The sequence below is a fragment of the Stenella coeruleoalba genome, assembly GCF_951394435.1.
Source record: "Stenella coeruleoalba genome assembly, chromosome: 16".
NCBI classification, from domain to species: domain Eukaryota; kingdom Metazoa; phylum Chordata; class Mammalia; order Artiodactyla; family Delphinidae; genus Stenella; species Stenella coeruleoalba.
The window spans coordinates 15,756,237-15,775,536 of NC_137162.1; the positions used below are offsets into that span (position 1 = coordinate 15,756,237).

The 19,300-nt window shown below is 41.9% G+C and overlaps 1 protein-coding gene across 5 annotated transcripts in view; it reads left to right on the forward strand.

The window, feature by feature from the left end:
- The window catches only part of ABLIM1 (actin binding LIM protein 1), a 318,168-nt gene that overhangs the window by 182,156 nt on the left and 116,712 nt on the right, over window positions 1-19,300 (forward strand). For all 5 annotated transcript variants that reach the window (XM_079899551.1, XM_079899553.1, XM_079899549.1 and 2 more), the window contains exons 3-4: window positions 13,104-13,287; window positions 17,474-17,583. In XM_079899551.1, coding sequence (XP_079755677.1) covers window positions 13,104-13,287; window positions 17,474-17,583 — 294 coding nt within the window. The remainder of the gene's footprint in view (window positions 1-13,103; window positions 13,288-17,473; window positions 17,584-19,300) is intronic.

The following is a 19,300-nucleotide window of genomic DNA, read 5'->3' on the forward strand; positions in this document are numbered from 1 at the left end:
TCCCTGATATATAATTTATCTGCACCCATAAGTTCAAAGCTGAAGACTGCAGTCAAATGACTATCAATGGTGAAAACCATGGCTAACCTATAGGGTTTACAATAAATTCTGAGGATAAACAGTAACATTTGTTTATTCAACAAATATGTATTTTTTAATTTATTTATTTTATTTTTGGCTGTGTTGGGTCTTCGTTGCTGCGTGCAGGCTTTCTCTAGTTGTGGTGAGCGGAGGCTACTCTTTGTTGCAGTGCGCAGGCTTCTCATTGCAGTGGCTTCTCTTGTTGCAGAGCATAGGCTCTAGGCACGCAGGTTTCAGTAGTTGTGGCACGTGGGCTCAATAGTTACGGCTCACGGGCTCTAGAGTGCAGGCTTGGTTGTTGTGGCACACAGACTTAGTTGCTCCGCAGCATGTGGGATCTTGCCAGACCAGGGCTTGAACCCGTGTCCCCAGCATTGACAGGTGGATTCTTAACCACTGCACCACCAGGGAAGTCCCTCAACAAATATTTTTTCTTTCAAGCGCCGAGGCACTCAAGAATAAGTCATACACAATCAGTTATACATATAAGTTAGACATGACCTCTGCCTTCATAGTGGTATTCCGTAGACTGAATGTTTGTGTTCCTCCCAAACTCATATGTTGAAATCCAGTCCCCAATGGTGTTAGGAAGTATGGCCTCTGGGAGGTGATTAGGTCATGAGGATGAGCCCTCATGAATGGGATTAGTGCCCTTATAAAAGAGACCCCAAAGAGCTCCCTCATCCCTTCTGCCACATGAGGACCTAATGAGAAGACTGCTCTCTGAACCAAGAAGTGGGCTCTCACCAGACACTGAATCAGCTGTCAACTTGATCTTGGACTTCACAGTCTCCAGAACTGTGAAAAATAAATTTCAATTGTTTATTAACCACCCAGTCTGTGGTATTTCATTAGAGCAGCCTGAATGGACTAAGACAAGATATTAATCAGATATTGAAATAATCATAAAACTATGACTTAATAACTGTCATTGGTGCAATAAAGGGAAAATGAAAAGATCTGCCTGGGCAAAAATGTGAGCTTGTAACAGGAGGATCTCAGTGTGTTTGTGGTGGGGGGATGGGCAGGTGGTCAGGAAAGGCTTTCCTACCCCACTCCCACCTCTTCTGGAAGAGAAATTTGAGCTGCCGTGTGAAGGATGAAACTACAGTAGCCACTTAATTTTTCCTTGTAATAAAAGTCCACTAAATGGACTTCATTATTCCAAAGAGCAGATTTGCATTCTTTTCTTACTAAAAGTCACTTAATTTGTAGCGTAAATCAATCTGGGAATATCGACACTTGATGGCCTTCAAATATTTACCATGTAAAATGTTTATAGAGCATCTATCATCTGTCCATTCACCATCCTAGGCTATGGAGGTCTGAAACGTATTTATAACATGATGCCTACCCCTAACGAGCATGTGATCTGGTGGCAAGTGGTGTGCTTACTAGAGGAACCATGGCTGGTAGCAGGACAGGTGCAGGTGAGTGGTCCAGAGCACAGGTGCAATGAGTCCCAAGACTGCAGAGACCACCTAGAGCTGAATGGTCCAGGGATGTTGCCAAGAAGGGGACAAGATATGATAAAACACGGATGCTCCAGAAAACATAATAACCTTCCCAGGACTGGAAAGGGGGAGCATGCTAGTTGTGGTCAGGGGTAGGGACTCCTTTGTTCAAGGTGGTGGAGACAGGGGTGTGTCTGGAGTTGACGCTGGCCTTCATTTGGGGAAGCAAGCTTCCTGCCGGAAATGAATGGAGCCATAACCCTCCTACTGTCATTTGAAAGATGGCATTTTAAACATTAATTAGAGTCACTTTATTCCATTTCAAAAATGGAACTAGTGTTGTATGTTATTTATAGCCACATAGTTTTAAAAAGACTTCTGAACATTGGACGTCTGTGGAAATTTTTAAAAATCAGATCACATGAGCTCATCTCTCAAGATAGCATTGGCAGAAATCTGCATACAGAATATGTCTTAATAGAGACTGTTGCCACTTCGCAATGAGAGTCTTAACTGTGTTAGAGGGTGTGGGAAATGCTACCTTTTGATGTTCATAGCCCATGAACATCAAAATTATTTTTAAAGTGTTTATCTAAAACTATTAGAAAATCTGGGTAACAACTTCTACTTATGTCAATGAATTGCAATATAATTTTCAAGAATTAGTCTTTAAAGACAGGGTTCTGTGAAAGGGCTTGGGAAAAGCATCCCATCTCCAATAGCACTTTCCATTTTTGCCATCTTCAGGTTTATAAGATGTTTACCAGACAAGGATCATTCCATGTAGAATATGTGTATTTATAAGTGCAAGGATTTCATGGAGTAAAGTGGATGAAAACCGAGGGGTGTGTGGGTTGAATACACAGATGAAGAGTTTTCTGTGTTTAGTTTTTTTTTAAGTAAAATTATATTATCTAGTTTATATGCTATAAGAACTAACTCTTCATGTTTATATCTCATTTCCAAAATGGTACTTTAGGTGCTGATAAAATGATAAATTTGATGCTTTTTTCATTGTAATGTAATCTCTGTGATTTGATCTAGCTGTATGGGTCAAGAAAGTAACATTATCACATTGTCCATACCGAAAAGTGTAAGTGCTCTTCTATCCTGAATGGAAAGGCCATTTATTCTGTCATAAATATTTTCTAACCATAGATATAATATAGCCTCTTTCAAGAGCCTGTTCTCATTTGTAATCACCTCTATGGTTATAGCTATAAGCTTATCTAACCTAGATCTCTTGGTACATGTAAAGCAAATGTTTCCCCAGTTTGTCCTTTAGATGGAAAAGAGCTGATTATTGATTTCCTTAAAATAACCCACCATACACTTAAAGACCATAATTACCCTGACCTCTTTTCTTTGGTCTAATCCCAATTCCATTTACCTTTTTTTTTTCCTTAGCTGTTCTCTCCCAGCCCTTTAATTACTCCTGTTGCTACTCTGTGATCCCATTCTCGTTTCTTTTCATGCACCTTAAATTATGGAGCACATAACCAGTCACAGTCTTATTCTCTGTAATCAGGACCTTCTTGGTATTGTGAGCACAAAGCAGAGCTGTAGTGTGACCCTACACATAGCACATGTGAATTGAAATGGTCTCTTGAGTTGTTGAGTTACAGTCAATTTCAGTTGTGAAGGAAGTTCAGAGTCTTAAAAGACTCAAGAATTTGAGAGAGGGTGGAATTACTACCTTGGCGCCACTATTTTGATGCCAATTTGGTACTTGCAGAAGCAAAGACAGGATTACTGGCTCTTTCTTTATGCTGTGCCAGGGCAACTTGGTTCTGCCCACACTGTCCTGGTTTAAAGCAATATGAAATAGGAGGAAAGGGACAATAAGTTTCCATCTCTCTAAGTATCATGGAAGATATAAAACAGCATAAGAAGTGGTATTTGCCTTCAGTAAGCTTGCAACTGAGATAAGGAGAAAATCTCAATGGCAGTATAAGGTACAAGATAACATATATTAAGAGTCAAACGTTAATAATTGTTCTGAGCCCAGAGAAAGCAGAGCCAGAGGGGACTGGAAGAAGCCATCAGCTTCATCACAAGGTCAAACATGAGTGGGGCCTGGGAGGCTGGCTGGGCTTGGTATGGGTGTTGGCAGGAGGTGGAGGAGGTGTCTATCCGGCAGGGGGATGGGAGGGTCAGTTTGACTGGAATAAAGCCCTGATGATCAAGAAGAGTCAGATGAATATTTGGTAGATGCCAGGGCCTTAGATGCAAGGTCAGCATGTTTGCAGAGTGAAGCAGGAGGTCTTTTACCATAATACTTGGAAGAAGGTGTGCAGGGTAGATTGGGCAGGAGAAACCAGAGAAAAAGAGCCCATTAAGAGGGTTAATAGACCCCATGCTAACTGCTTTTTTGTGGTTGCTGGTAAAAATGTCTATGCATCTGTGCCTTTATCTGTCTTCTGCAGGGTCAGCTTATAGATACACATATGATTCGCATGGAGACTCTGTCCTTAGTGTCTGGGAGTTCATAAAAGGCAAAGATACATGACTGAGCTCTTTCTGGGGACTGAAAAAGGGAAAGGGAGAGGAGAGAATATAGATCTTAAAATTTACCTGTGGGCCCAAAATTCCAGTGGGTGGCCTAGTCTGAGGTGGGCTTACCTGGGATAAGCAAGGTCCTATTAAGTCTGACCAGCCTTTCATTTCTTCCTTGTGCACATTTGCAGCATTTATGCATGATCTTTCCTAATTATTAAGTCATCTATGCTATCAGAGAAGACTTTAATACTTGTTTTGGGTTATGGGCCAAAACCAAAACAAAACAGTACACTGAGTGAGAGATATTATTCTGGGTGATATCTTTGTTATTTGAGCTGGTTATAATTAATGTGGATTAACATAATTAATCCACAACAAGCATTAAAAACAAACTTACTTTGTAGTTGAAGATTTTATTAATAAAAGAGGTTCCTAAATGTTTCCTTTTCAGCCAAGTCTCTTTAGTTATTATTGTAAATTCAAACTTGGAATTAATACAGCCCCTCAAATGCCTGGCTTTGGGGTCTCATTTTGCCATCTGGTTGGACTTCTAACTACCTTCTTTCCCAGAAATGATCATTGATTTCGATGCGCATTTAGAAGTTAAGGTGAAAACTATTTAAATATGTTTTTGAGGCTTAGTGTTTGCTTCCAGGGTGATGCATTAGCTAATGGTTATTTTTAGTGGAAGCTGCCCCCTCTTATTATTGTTTATGAGTCTCTGTTCAGCTATTTTGAACTCTGGGCGACAGCATGTAGTACTTTGGAGCTACAGTGTATGGTAATTTCAAACACACTGCTCTGGATTTCAGAGCAGAATCTGATTCAGTGAGACCCCACCCTGTAATAGAATTGGGAGTGGTTTGGGAAGATGCTATGTCAAAGTCTACCTTTGTATTTTCTGTGAAAAAAGGGTTTGAGGAAATGAATAGAATAACATCTTGGATGAATAAAGTTCTTTTTTTTTTTTTTTTTGCATTACATGGGCCTCTCACTGTTGTGGCCTCTCCCGTTGCGGAGCACAGGCTCAGCGGCCATGGCTCACGGGCCCAGCCGCTCCACGGCATGTGGGATCTTCCCGGACCGGGGCACGAACCCGCGTCCCCTGCATCGGCAGGCGGACTCTCAACCACTGCGCCACCAGGGAAGCCCTAAAGTTCTTTTAAAATTTAGTTGGAGTAGAGGATGGATGAAGAGGATGGGAAGTATGTGATATTCACAGGGCAGATCCACCCATGAAGTGTTTGAGAGTTGCGTACCCTGCGTCCATCCCAGCCCTGCTTCTGCACATGACAGCCTAAGAGGAGGCGGGGCTAGTGCTGGCCCAGGCCGGGTAGAACAGGGTTTCACCTGTAAAGCAGAACTTCTATAGCACATAGCCCTTTTAGGGTGTGGAAAAAAGGGAACCCTCATATGCTGTTGACGGGAATGTAAATTGGTGTGGCCACTATGGAAAACAATATGGAGGTTCCTCAGAAAACTAAAAACAGATCTACCATATGATCCAGCAATCCCACTCCTGGATATTTATCTGAAGGAAACAAAAACACTAATTAGAAAAGATACCTGCACCCATAACTGAATCACTTTGCTGTACAGTAACAATTAACACAACACTGTAAATCAACTATACTTCAATTTAAAAAAAGAAAGGACACATGCACCCCTATGCTCATTGCAGCATTATTTACAGTAGCCAAAGTATAGACGCAACCGAAATGCCCATCAATGGGTGAATGGATAAAAAAGATGTGATGTACATACACAATGGAATATTACTCAGCCATAAAAGAGAACGAAATCTTGCCATTTGTGACAACATGGATGGGACTGGAGGACGTTATGCTAAGTGAAATAAGTCAGACAGAGAAAGACAAATACTGTATGATTTCACTTTTGTGTGGAATCTAAAAACAAAACAAATGAACAAATAGCAAATAACAAAACAGAAACAGAGTCATAGATACAGAGAACAAACAGGTGGATGCTTGGGGGAGGGTTGAAGGGGGAGAAGATAAATAGGTGATGGAGATTAAGAGGTGCAAACTTCCAGCTGCAAAATAAATGAGTCACCAGTATGAAATGTACAGTGTGGGGAATATAGTCAATAATTATGTAATATCTTCCTGTGGTGACAGATTGTAACTGGACTTATTGTGGTGGTCATTTTGAAATGTATAGAAATATCAAATCACTAAGTTGAGTTACAAGAACTAGCATAGTGGTGCAGTGGTTAAGAATCCACCTGCCGATGCAGGGGACACGGGTTTGATCCCTGGTCTGGGAAGATCCCACATTCTGGAGCAACTAAGCCCGTGGGCCACAGCTATTGAGCCTGTGCTCTAGAGCGTGCAAGCCACAACTGCTGAGCCCGTGTGCCACAACTACTGAAGCCTGCGTGCCTAGAGCCCGTGCTCTGCAAGAAGAGAAGCCACGGCAATGAGAAGCCTGCGTGCAGCAGCGAAGACCCAGTGCAGCCAAAAATAAAATAAATAAAATAAATTTATTTAAAAAAATAAATGACTAGAATAGTGTTGTAGGTCAGTTGTACTTCTAAAACAAACACACATATTCATAGAGAAAGAGATCAGATTTGTGGTTACCAGAGATGGGGGTGGGGTGAGGGGGAGTTGGATGAAGGCAATAAAAGGGTACAAACTCCCAGTTATAAGATAAATAAGTGCTAGTGATGTAACGTACAACATGATAAATATAGTTAACACTGCTGTGTGTTGTATATGAAAGTTGTTAAAAGAGTGAATCCTAAGAGTTCTCATCACAAGAAAAAAAAATTCTATTTCTTTCATTTTGTGTCTATATGAGGTAATGGATGTTCACTAAACTTATTGTGATAATAATTTCATGATGTATGCAAATCAGATCACTATGCTATACACCTTAAATTTGTACAGCGCCGTATGTCAATTATATCTCAATAAAACTGGAAGAAAAAATAAAAATAATGTAAAAAATAAGAAAGAAAGAAGGAAAGAAAGGAAGAAAGGAAAAGAAAAAAAGAAAGAAGGAAAGCAAGCACATGGCTCTTATCTCCAGAAATGAGCGGGTGTAACCCAGATCCTGCCATGAAAAGCCTCCATTTCCCTGGGGCAAGTTCAGAAGGGCTCTTCATGCCCTGTGATGGGCTGACCAGCTGGCAGAGTGCCAGACCACAAAACCAGCACCTGCCCTAGAAAAGAGAAGAAAGAACCCACCTAAGGCTCCAGGCCCCCAATTAGAATTCTTATGTTGCTCAAAACTAAACTGATCATGTTTGCTTGACATCCCTCCCTCTCTCACTAGGATGAAATGATTAAAAGACCAGTGAGACCGGCAGAGATGTTCAATCTCTTGATCTAGATGAAGAAAATGTCTCTTGCATTTTACCTCCAAGCAACCTTTGGGCAGAGTTTTAAATATTACCTATTCTCCTAAGTTTCTGGCGGTATGAACTAGTTGACAGATGGAATGTCTCTGAAATGAATTTGTTGCAACATAAAAAGTAACTGCTGTTTTTAGAAAGTTGAAGAAATAGTTGCTACTACAACCCTGTTCATGCCGCTAGAATACTATGCTGTTTTCACCCTTATTTGACACCTCCATACTTTGTTCCCCTCCTGTTCTGTGGTATTTTTACAACACAAGCAGCTCCTGTTAACTTTTTTTAAAAGATGTAAGATTTTTAAATGTGCTGTTACTATTTTCACAACTTTTATATAAAATTGCTTCAATGTACATATTCCTTCTTAACTAGTTAATGGAATTCCTTGGTTTGCAGAGAATTAATTCAAGGGTGTAACATCTACAAGACATATGACTGTTTGTGGCCATGCTTTAGTGATAGCAAAGCAGGCAAGATTCAGGGGGGCCTTGAGTGGGACATGTTTTAAATAATTGATCATGAGAACAAAGCAATTGATTAATCTCTTTCACTGGCAGCTCTATTTTTTTTTAACGTCTTTATTGGAGTATAATTGCTTTACAATGGTGTGTTCGTTTCTGCTTTCTAACGAAGTGAATCAGCTATACATATACATATATCCCCATATCTCCTCCCTCTTGCGTCTCCCTCCCACCCTCCCTATCCCACCCCTCTAGGTGGTCACAAAGCACTGAGCTGATCTCCCTGTGCTATGCGGCTGCTTCCCACCAGCTATCTATTTTACATTTGTTAGTTTATATATGTCCATGCCACTCTCTCACTTCGTCCCAGCTTACCCTTCCCCCTCCCTGTGTCCTCAAGTAGCAGCTCTATTTTTTTATGAAAGGAATCTATGCTTTTCCCTGGGCATATGTTAACTTTCTACCAAAGCAAAGACAAATGGAGCATCCAGAGTTAAAAACCTAAATAGAGCCTCTACTGAATTTCGACCTTAAATTGGGATTGTGTGATCATTTGGATGGGAAAGTTTTACTTTGCGCCACCAGTGAAAAGTATTTTCAGCAAAGCTGTTAATATAAAATAGACCAAAAGTTTTTTTTTAATTTTTAAAATGTTCACCTTTAGATATTTTTGGTTAAAAAGAGTAACTCCTTTGTCAAAGTGTAGTTTTCAAAAAGTTAAATACATGACTCTCATACAAATATGGAATGAACATGTACCAGAGATTTAGTCAATTCATTAATGAAGGAACTAGCAGAATGTAAAGCTGGTTCAAAGGAGAACCAAAGGAATGGGTTTAAAGGCATTCAAGAAAAGATGTTGGGATAAGATGCCAGGGTTAGATATAAAACTGGTTAGCAGTCTAACAGGAGAGTAAATCTGGACAGAAATCATCTGCACAGCTACCGAACAAGAATCTACAAGTTATGGTTAACTTTCAAAGTCCAGGCTTTTGATTAGTAGTAAAGAGCTTGTCAAACACAGATCCAGTGCCCTGGGTCATGAAATAATTCTGTGTGAGCTGTTAATACTCCGGCATGACACTGGAGGAACACGCTTCTCTCCCTCACCTTGTTTACAAGGTTTGGATAATTTTCCTTAACATCTTATTATTAAAGTGAGCTTCTACCTGTATAGGCACCAAGAATAGTCAGATTCTTAGAGACAGCAAGTAGAGTGGCGGTTGCCAGGGGCTGGGGGGAGGGAGGGAGAATGAGGAGTTATTGTTTTATGGGTCCAGAGTTTCAGTTTTGCAAGATGAAAGATGTCCTGTGGAGGCATGGGGGTGGTGACTGCACAACTGTGTGAATGTGCTAAATGTCACCGAACTATACACTTAAAAATGGTTAAGATGGTCCATTTTATGTTATGTGTGTATGAGCAAAATTAACTAATTTTAAAAAGTGAGCTGACACATAGTTATGTGAAGAAAAAGTTAACAATTCTTCATCCTACTGAGATAACCCATTTAATAACCCTAGGTTTGTCTTAACTCACTTTTCCTCGTTCATAAAAACATAAGTAGACTTTTTAAAAAAGGGATTATTAAAATTCTTTGTGAAATTTTCTCTTTTAATAATATGTCCCGGAGGGGCCTCTAGGTTACAGATATTGATCTAACCCATTCTTTTTAATACAAACTCCATAGACTGGATATAGCGTAACTTATCCAACTATTGCTCTGCTGATGGAAATTTGAGTTGTTCCCAGGTTTGGGGTTTTTTTTTTTGCCAGTACACAAACTGTTATAATAAGGTTGTTTTAATACAAGAAAGTGATGCTGAAGGCCAGGACCTGAGTAAAGATGGCAAGAAGGCAGAGGAGGGAAATGGATCAAAGAAATGTTTTCTTGGGAAAATGATTGGATTTAGTGGACAGTTGAAAATTTTGGTGTAAGAGTGGGAGAATGCATAGCGCTGCCATTTTATTAAAAGTGGGAATAGCAGAATGTTTCAGAAGAGATGGCAGAGAAGCTGAGAGGGTAGAGTTTGTTTTGACGATGCTGTGTTTGAGTTAGGTTGCCGTCTCTGCCCAGCTTGGGGAAGGTATCACAGATAAAGACATAGATTTGAGAATCCTTCACATAAAGTCATAGTTGAAGCTCTGAGAGTGGATGAGACCTGTTCCCAGGGAGGCCTTGTATTCTAGAGGAAGGAGGTGACATCCATGGGAGTTACTTGCATTTAGGGGTCTGGCCAAGGAGACTGAGAAGTTGTGGTCAGAGGAGGAACAGGCAAGTAAAGCCTGGAGAGGGAAGAGTCTGAGATTACGTCCCAACTAGTCCAGTCTTAGGAAATGTAATAACGTTAAGTACTCTTAGGTCTGAGCAGTACAGACGTTCCTTCTCACTGCTTGCTGTGTGTGCCTTTCATGGCCCCTGCCTCTGTGAGTCCGTTTTCAAACACTGGTTTCCTTGTGTATAAACCACCGGAAACAGTGGTTCAGTTTGGTAAGCCAATGTGGGCCACTGCTTTGAATTTAAGGACTAAGCCAAGGCTTCCCTGGTGGCGCAGTGGTCGAGAGTCCGCCTGCCGATGCAGGGGACGCGGGTTCATGCCCCGGTCCGGGAGGATCCCACATGCCGCCGAGCGGCTGGGCCCTTGAGCCATGGCCACTGAGCCTGCGCGTCCGGAGCCTGTGCTCCGCAATGGGAGAGGCCGCCAACAGTGAGAGGCCCGCGTACCGCAAAAAAAAAGAAAAAAAAAAAATAGTTCCCATTCACCAGAATATTTCAAGGATAAAATGAGCTAGAGAGGGGCTTCCCTGGTGGCGCAGTGGTTGAGAGTCCGCCTGCCGATGCAGGGGACATGGGTTCGTGCCCCGGTCCGGGAAGATCCCACATGCCGCGGAGCGGCTGGGCCCGTGATCCATGGCCGCTGAGCCTGCGCGTCCGGAGCCTGTGCTCCGCAACGGGAGAGGCCACAGCAGTGAGAGGCCCGTGTACCGCAAAAAAAAAAAAGGACTAAGCCAAATCAAATAATCAAACTGCGAAGAGGCACAGTTTGCTTTTAGTTTGGCATCTCTCAACAGTCATTAAAAAGTCATTTTTTAAGGCTATATTAGGTTCATATAAACTAAGATTTTATTATTAAAGGACAGGATGTGTCGACTTCACAAAACCCTGTGAACTAGAGAGGCTGCAGAGGTTCCCTAAGGAAGCGGTGAACACAGGGATTTCTAAAATATTTAGAATTAGCTTTGAAGCTGTCTCAACAATCTGTATTACCATAATTACCCTATTGCTACCAGATCTTTTTATAAAGGATCTGTGAATTTTTACATTCTGTCTACCTTAGGTGATTGGAAGAGAGACTGAAGGGAATTACTAGCAGTCCAAATGCCTTATTTTGTTACCTTTCGTGGTTTTGAGAAATACCCAAGTTTGGAAGAGCAACTGAGTCGTTGGAACTGATTGATGCCACTGAGGAGTGAAACCAGTGGGAATTTGCCAAGTTTGAGGCTGGATTCAATTTATAATAATTCAAAAATTGGTTCCCGGTGTTATATCAGATACCGTGGTTGGAAGTCCCTAAAGACAAATCAAAAGAAGTGAAGCTGAGGACTCTTACCCATGAAGTGCTTTGTCATCTTGTGGGAAAATAAAAAAGAATACATAGGAAAATATTGAAGAAAGAACTCTAAGGTGTCCTGTGGCCTCAGGATTGTGTTTATTGTTGTTGAAGGAATTTGCAGGTGGAGTAGGCTTAGTCCATACTTGAGTTCCCTCGACCCACAGGACCATTTGGTAAGGAAAAGGCAGGTGTGGGAGCAGTGGGGGACTGGCAGGTTAGGGAGGCGGCAGGTGATGAACAAGCTGGTTTCCAGGTAATGTGGTCACAGTAGGGTTATATGGTGGTCATTTTCAGGCATGACGGACTCAGGCCATCATCTTGGGTTACTTGATTATAAATTGCAAAGAAGGAGGTCATAGCTGTGGAGTGTTGATCTAAACAAAGACAGATGAACCCACAGTGGAAAGCTTGTTGTAGGTTCTGCGTCACCCTGAGTATCTTTAGTAGTTTGCCGTTAGTAGAGACCGCTAACTGAGGGTGGGGCGGTAAGATTCCGTCAGAATCTTACTGTGCTCAACACTAGTTCATCTAGATGTGTTCATGTGTCATGGGAACTTACCATGTGTTCCAGTAGGTCCTTAGGAAAGCAATTTAGTGACTGAACTCACCTCGTCCCTACCCCAGCTGAGTGCCCATACCAACTGCTTGCAGGAATAATCAGGACAAATCCTGGATTCTTTGCCCAAGGCCCTGAAGTGTCATCCAAACTTGGGGATAGAGAGGTTAAGAATGGAGATTTCCAGCTTTAGTGTTGCTTCCCAGTCACTTGGCAGTGGAAAATCTTTACTCGCAGAGGCTGCCTTTGGCTTTATTTTTGGACCAGTTGCTGAGTCCTGCTCTGGTCTTGCCTGAACATGCACACCTGGAATCCCAGGACCTGCTTTTTTTTGCACCATCTCCGTAATTCATAGCTGCACAGTTTTGAAAGAGACGCCAAAATCCAGACACAGCAAAGCAGCCTCTTTTGCGTGTGCTGAGGTCCTGAATGACAGTTTTATCTTGGACATGTTCCCTTTTCTTTCCTCTTCTGCTTGTTCATTTTTATCTCTCTCTGTAATATATAAATAATGGACTTATCCTATTTACTGCACAAAGAGAAAATTAAACGTCTGAATTGTTTAGAACTATGGGAAAGTATTCCCAGAGTGTGAAAAAATAGACACTGGACATTTCAGCTTTTGGTGTAGTGGGAATTTATTACTCAGCTCAGTAACAGTTTTTGGTCCAAACCAAGCAGTTGTGTGGGCAAGCCGTGCTTTCCTGAATAGCACTGCAAGAGACAGTTTTGTTCATATTTGAGACCGCGTGAACCAAAGGTATCTTTCCATCAAAGACTGATTATCTCTGAATCTTAGACATATCACAGAAGCTGTGGAGCCCTAGCCAATGGATTTTACTTGCATGAGACATTGCATAGCTCCCAAAGGGGAGGGAAGCAAAAGGGGAGGGAAGCAAGAGAGAATCAGAGCCCAACAATAAATAGCTCTTTGTACCAGTCCCCCCCTCCCAAACCCCATACTGCTGAGATCATAGAGTAAGTTAGCAGCATGCAGTAGAAGGCACTGCTGCCCAGCAGCTTGGCACATGATGACCAGATGTGAACTTGTCTGTCCACAGTGTGTGGCTGTGACCTGGCCCAAGGGGGCTTCTTCATAAAGAACGGAGAGTATCTCTGCACCCTGGACTACCAGAGGATGTATGGCACGCGCTGCCATGGCTGCGGGGAGTTTGTGGAAGGAGAGGTGGTGACCGCCCTGGGCAAGACCTACCATCCCAACTGCTTTGCTTGTACGATCTGCAAGTAAGTGTGGCTTTCCCCAACAGAGAAGCGCTGGGTTCTGCTGTCAAAGCTTGGAATGTGCGCTTTGGTCTTGAGTTGTACTTAGTCTCTTTTTTTTTTTTTTTTTTTAGTATTTATTTTGGCTGTGCCTGGTCTTAGCTGTGGCATATAGGATCTTTTAGCTGCCGCATGTGGGATCTAGTTCCCTGACCAGGGATTGAACCCGGGCCCCCTGCATTGGGAGTGTTGAGTCTTAACTACTGGACCACCAGGGAAGTCCCTTGAGTTGTACTTAGTCTTAAAATATCTTTTCTTTAAAAAAAAATTTTTTTATTGAAGTACAGTTTGATTTACAGTGTTGTGTTAGTTCCAGGTGTACAGCAAGGTGATTCAGTTATACAAATATACACATATATCTTTTTCATATTCTTTTCCATTATAGATTATTACACGATATTGAATATAGTTCCCTGTGCTATACAGTAGGACCTTGTTGTTTATCTATTTTATATATAGTAGTTTGTATCTGTTAATTCCTAATTTATCCCTCCCCCTCGGTAACCATAAATTTGTTTTCTATGTCTGTGAGTCTATTTCTGTTTTGTAAATAAATTCATTTGTATCATTTTTTTTAGATTCCACATAAAAGTGATACCACACATTTGTCTTAAAATATTTTTTTCTGATGCACCTTTAGATGTTTTTATTTTCCTAGTGTGTTATCAGGCTTAGTCAAAAAGTAATTTACTTAGGAAACTTTATATGTGATATCCTCCACTAAATAATGTGACTGATTTTAAGTGCCTTGAAACCAAATCTGAAAGCAGCTCTAGATCTTGAGACATTTTGAGCAATGGAAACATGGGAGGAAATGGCATAAATACTTGGAAAGATGAAGCTTATTTGGAAGTATCAGTGTGTGGGAGTGGGTGTGTAAAATAGTTGCATTTGCTCTATAACCAGGGAGAGCAAACTGCCCCATGGGCCAAATTAGACCCAATACCTGTTTTGTAAATAAAGCTTTATTGGAACACAGCCATGCCCGTTTGTTTATGTATTGTCTATGGCTGGTTCCAAGTGACAGTGGCAGAGTTGAGCAGTTGTGACAGAAACCTTATGATCTGCACAGTCTAAAAATATATTTACAATTTGATCTTTCAGGGGAAAAGTTGCCAACCCCTCCTCTCTATCATCCACCAAGGTTAGATCTATACTGCACAAAGCAGCTTGATTAAAATGATCAGTCAGAGAGAAGAAGGAAACTGTGTGAAGTGTGAGTGGAAAATGTGGTTCATTGTTGTGTTTTGAGCGCTACACATTACAGAATTTACAATGGGTTCGATTCCTATAATGAGGAGACTCACCAATAAAGGATCAGCTACTTAATGGACCCATACTAATCAGGCAATCCCATGCCTTTTGGAATGGTGTTGATTCTGTGCGCTCCATTTTGCTATGCCTTTGTAAAAACTACAGTTCAGTTCAGTTTGTTTTGTTTTTCAGCATTTCATGTTTCTAGGCCAGAGAAATGTAAACTCTAGAAGGGTAAATATGATTTTGTATAATTAATTAACAAGATAATACACATGGGTAAATTGTAATAAGATTTAGATGAAATATTCATAATCAAATTATTTTAATAACTTTATATAACTATTAGCCCATTTTAAAATTATATATATTTTTAAATCATAATTTAAAAATTCTGGGTTAATGAGCTGAAATTTTTTCTGTATTTAATCAAAAGCAAAGCTTCCTCTTGACCTCTCCTTTTTCAGGCTGTAGCTCACAGCCTGGTTAAGAGCCTGGACTGGCATTCGGGAGACCCGAGTCCTGGTCGTGCTTCCTGGGCTGATTTGAGACCTATGTGAGCTAACTTTTCCACAGCAATTGTCTCATCCGTAAGGTGAGAGGCTGTGAACTGCGTACAAGTGATTCCCCAAACCTGGATGGTCACTGGAATCCCCTAGGGAGGGTCTCTTTAAAATATCCATTTCTAGCCTTTCTCCTTCCTAACTCTCATGATGATTTAGTGGTTTCTGAAGGGCCACCAAGGAGGAGGAGACTCAGTCAGGTTGGAGGGCGCTGGCCCAGGTAAACTCCAAGAGGCTTCCTGATCTTGGCCTTGAGAGACCATTGCTTCAAGTTGGTAACGGACAAACATTTATCAGCTGTAGCCCTGTCCCTGCATGTTTGAGCCAGCAGAGAGGTGCCCACTGTTGCTGCTTCTGAATGACACCAGTTTCCTCTGAGGAGGCCACCTTTACAGTTTACAAATTGCGTTCATGTAGAAATTAATTTAACCCTCTGAGCAATTCTGTGGAGTCAATCAGGAATTCGTGTCCCTACTTATGAGTGACTTGGAGACTCAGAGTGTAAGGGATTTTCCCAGATCCTCACATCGCAAGGCCAAGATTTGAACTCAGGTGTTCTGACTGTAAATCCAGTTCTCCTTCTATTACAAACATTCAGGCAAATGTCAGGAGGAAGTGAACCCATATGGGCAGAGGACGTAGGGAAATGAAGGGGGGTTCATTCATGAAATAACAAAATTCAGAAGACCTGGTCGCATTGTTGAGAACTGGACTCTGGTTTGTCCCATGGTGGATCTGTGTGGGGTTCAAGTTTAAAAATAGAAGCTTAGATCAGATGCAGGGCCTGGACTAGGGTGAAGCCAGGGAGGCTCCTGGGCGCACAGTTTAAAGGGGTGCTTACTCCCGGGTCATGCAGCACTTCTGACAGCGGGGGCCTCCTTAGATGCTTTGCCTCGGGTGCTTCGCTGCCCTCAGCCTGGTCCTGGCCCTGATCAGAGGCAAAGAACCTGAGCTTATTGTGTCTGTGGACTCTTCACCCCCTGAGGGCCTCCTTACAGAGCAGATTGGAGGCTAGCTTGGTTTTACCTAATAAGTGGGAAGCGATAGGCCTGTTGGTATCCACCAGAGTGTGACTTTGATTATTAAAGACAGAGCAAGTTCTGAGTTGGTGGATACCACCTGCACCTGCCTGTGGCTTGGTCTCCCTAGCTGGTCAATCCACGCAAGTTGCTTAACCTCTCTGGCCTTAGCTGAGCAACGGAAAGTAACATGGCACCAGGAGAGAAGAGGAGAGGAGAGACCACCTCAACTCAGCGCTTCTAAAATTTGGCGGTGTGAGAGTTTAAAACTCTCCTTGATGACTGGCAACAAGCACGTTTGTGGAGTTAAGTCCAAATTTACTATCTGTGCGTGCATTATGGTTAATCAACAACTGTTAGGCGGCCAAAGGGCAACTTAAGGCAGCTGTGAACGTAAAACATGTCCAGAAGCTTGAATTTGTTCTTAAGAAATTGCTTCTGACTCAGATGTGTGGGGATGTTTGGCTTATGAGTTTCAAATTTCCTGATTGACAGAATCACACATTTGAAAACTCATGATGAAGATCATTGGCAAATTGGTCAGTTGCAAGAAAGTAGGCGTGGAAACTGTCATATGGCTATTAATTAATGACTTTTTTTAAAGCTATCTGCCTGCTGAAGTGGGAGCAGAAGAAACTGATAACGTACCTGAAGAAGGCAATATTTTTGCAACGTGTGCTGTTATTGATGAATATCTAATGTGAAAGGAAAATATCTTTCTGAAAAGAAGCTAATACTAATTTTTAAACAGATATTTATCGCATCTTCGTATTTCTCCAAGTTTATGAGGGACTGGGCCCCTAGCACTGTGAGATATTTAGTTCGCCCATTCAGACGTCCAGGACCAAGTCTAATTCAGCATAATTATCACGTTGGTCCAGGGAACTTAAAGAGTTAATGCTTGACCTGTAACCAGTTCTCTTGGGGAAGGGCCTTAAGCTTGAATAGGAATCCATGGCATTTAAAATATTTCTTCCTGGAGGTGTTTCCATTTGGAAAATGAAAATTGTACTGTGTGTGCCCTGCTAGGTGACTTGTTGGAACATCCCTCCGCTAATGAGCGGAGGTGAACGGTATCATTTTACTATCTGGTTGCCCGCAGAAGCTGCGCGTTCTCCTTTCCTCTCAAAATGAGGCACGTTTGTGTGTTTGTTTGGACTGGATCCAGCTGGCTGGCTGGCTTCAGGCTGCATTTCAAATGGTTTGGCTCCTCTTCGAAGCAGTGAATTGGCACCGGAGGCCAGCCAAGCAGGGGTGAGGAAGAGGAATGAAATTGCTGCAGTAACCTTGAGGGCAATGTCTTTCTGTCTCCAGGCGCCCGTTTCCACCCGGTGACCGAGTCACGTTCAATGGGAGAGACTGCCTTTGCCAACTGTGTGCACAGCCGATGTCTTCCAGCCCTAAAGAAGCCTCCTGCTCTGGCAGTAAGTGCCCCAGCCACCTGTTGACATGAATTCCTTCATTCCTCAAAGGTAGCTTAGGCAGGTACCTTCCTTTTTGAGAAACTCTGGTAGCCGGAGCCAAGAGTAGGCCTATATCTAAGGCGTTTTCAATTGTAAAACGTGACGCGTGGAGAAACCTTCACTAAAACCCATGCAGTGAGAAGCATCTCCCTTATTTCAAAAGGACAGAAGTAGAATTGGACATCACACTGTGTATTTTGATAGTAAATGAAGGAAAAAGAATTATAAACTATTACATCAGAAACGCCCCTCTCTGGTCACGGAGGTTAAGCTGTGAGAGCGTTTGGTGGTGATGTGATTGATGTCTCTGTGTATTAGAAAAGCTATCCCCACAGTGCCTCGGGCAAATGTGGTGGTTATTATTTACTCTTAAATAATTCTTTATCACCCTTAAGTATTCTTTATTCACCTGGAGGGTTTCTGACATTTATTCACTCAACAGATAATTTGCTGAGCACGTACAATGTGTGTGTCATTCACACTAGAGATACAGGCGTGGACAGAACATACTCAGAATCCTCAGGAAGCTCATTTTTTAGTAGGAGCAGGTAGACAATGAATGCATGTACAAAAATATCTAATACGTGAAGAAAATTAAAGTAGGAAGAAAAAGCAGGTCAATGGGTCTGTGTTTGTATGGGGCAATCAGGGAGACCACTCTTAAAAAGTGTCACCCAAGGCGAGATCGGAAGAAAGTATGGGACAAGCTATCCATACATCATGGGATTGGTAATTCTTGATGACAAGGCTTGTCTGACCTGTATGAATCCAAAGAAAACCAACTTCCTTCCAAATAAAAATAGTGGCAAATTGCAGTATTTCTTGTAGTAAATAACATTGGGTAGGTCAGTTCACTCTGAAGTGAGAGGGATTCTGAACTCAGGACAGCAAGCAAGGAAGCTCTCCTTCCCTCTGTTTCCTGGGGCTTTAGGACATGGACTAGATAGAGGTTTGCCTCGGTTTCTGTGTATTGTGCCCATCCTCAGAGAACAAATGCCTTTAAACCCTGCCAGCCTCAGCACATAAGAATGAGATAAGCCCCTTCTGCTCCGGAGGAATTTCTTGTAATTTTTAACAGCACTTCCAAATCCTCCTGTTAAAGTAGAAGAGTTATACCTGTTAAAAATAAGAATGTTATGACCAAACGTATTTACATAGAAATTGGATTTTGACCATTGGGAGAAAAGAAGAAAATAAATGTGTTAGTGCATCTTATTCAACACACATGATCAGATCCTTAGCATGTGGATTTATATGCCCTACTAATAAATAACAGCAGCCTGGGTAGGATAAGGGCTACAAAACAGGACACTATCCAAGACCCCTAATACGGTTTCAAGTCCCTCACTGTGCTTACCTACTCTGCCCCCTGCAGGTCATTGGGAAGGTGACCTAGGTTGAGAATAGGTACCCCTTGCTTGAGAGGGCTTGCTTTGAAAGTATGTTACCAAAAAACTTTGCAGGAATTCTTCAGTCTAGTTAAGAAAAAGAGGATGTTATGAGTCCCAGGATAGGATGACAATCTATAACAGAAGATCATGTCCATAGGCCTATTATAGGACTGGCTGCATCCTCAAATTCAGTGGAGTCCTTTAGTCCAACTATCTTTCTTGATAGGTGAGGATATTGCAGCCCATGAGGATATTCAAGGTCACACAAGCTATCCAATAATAAGGTA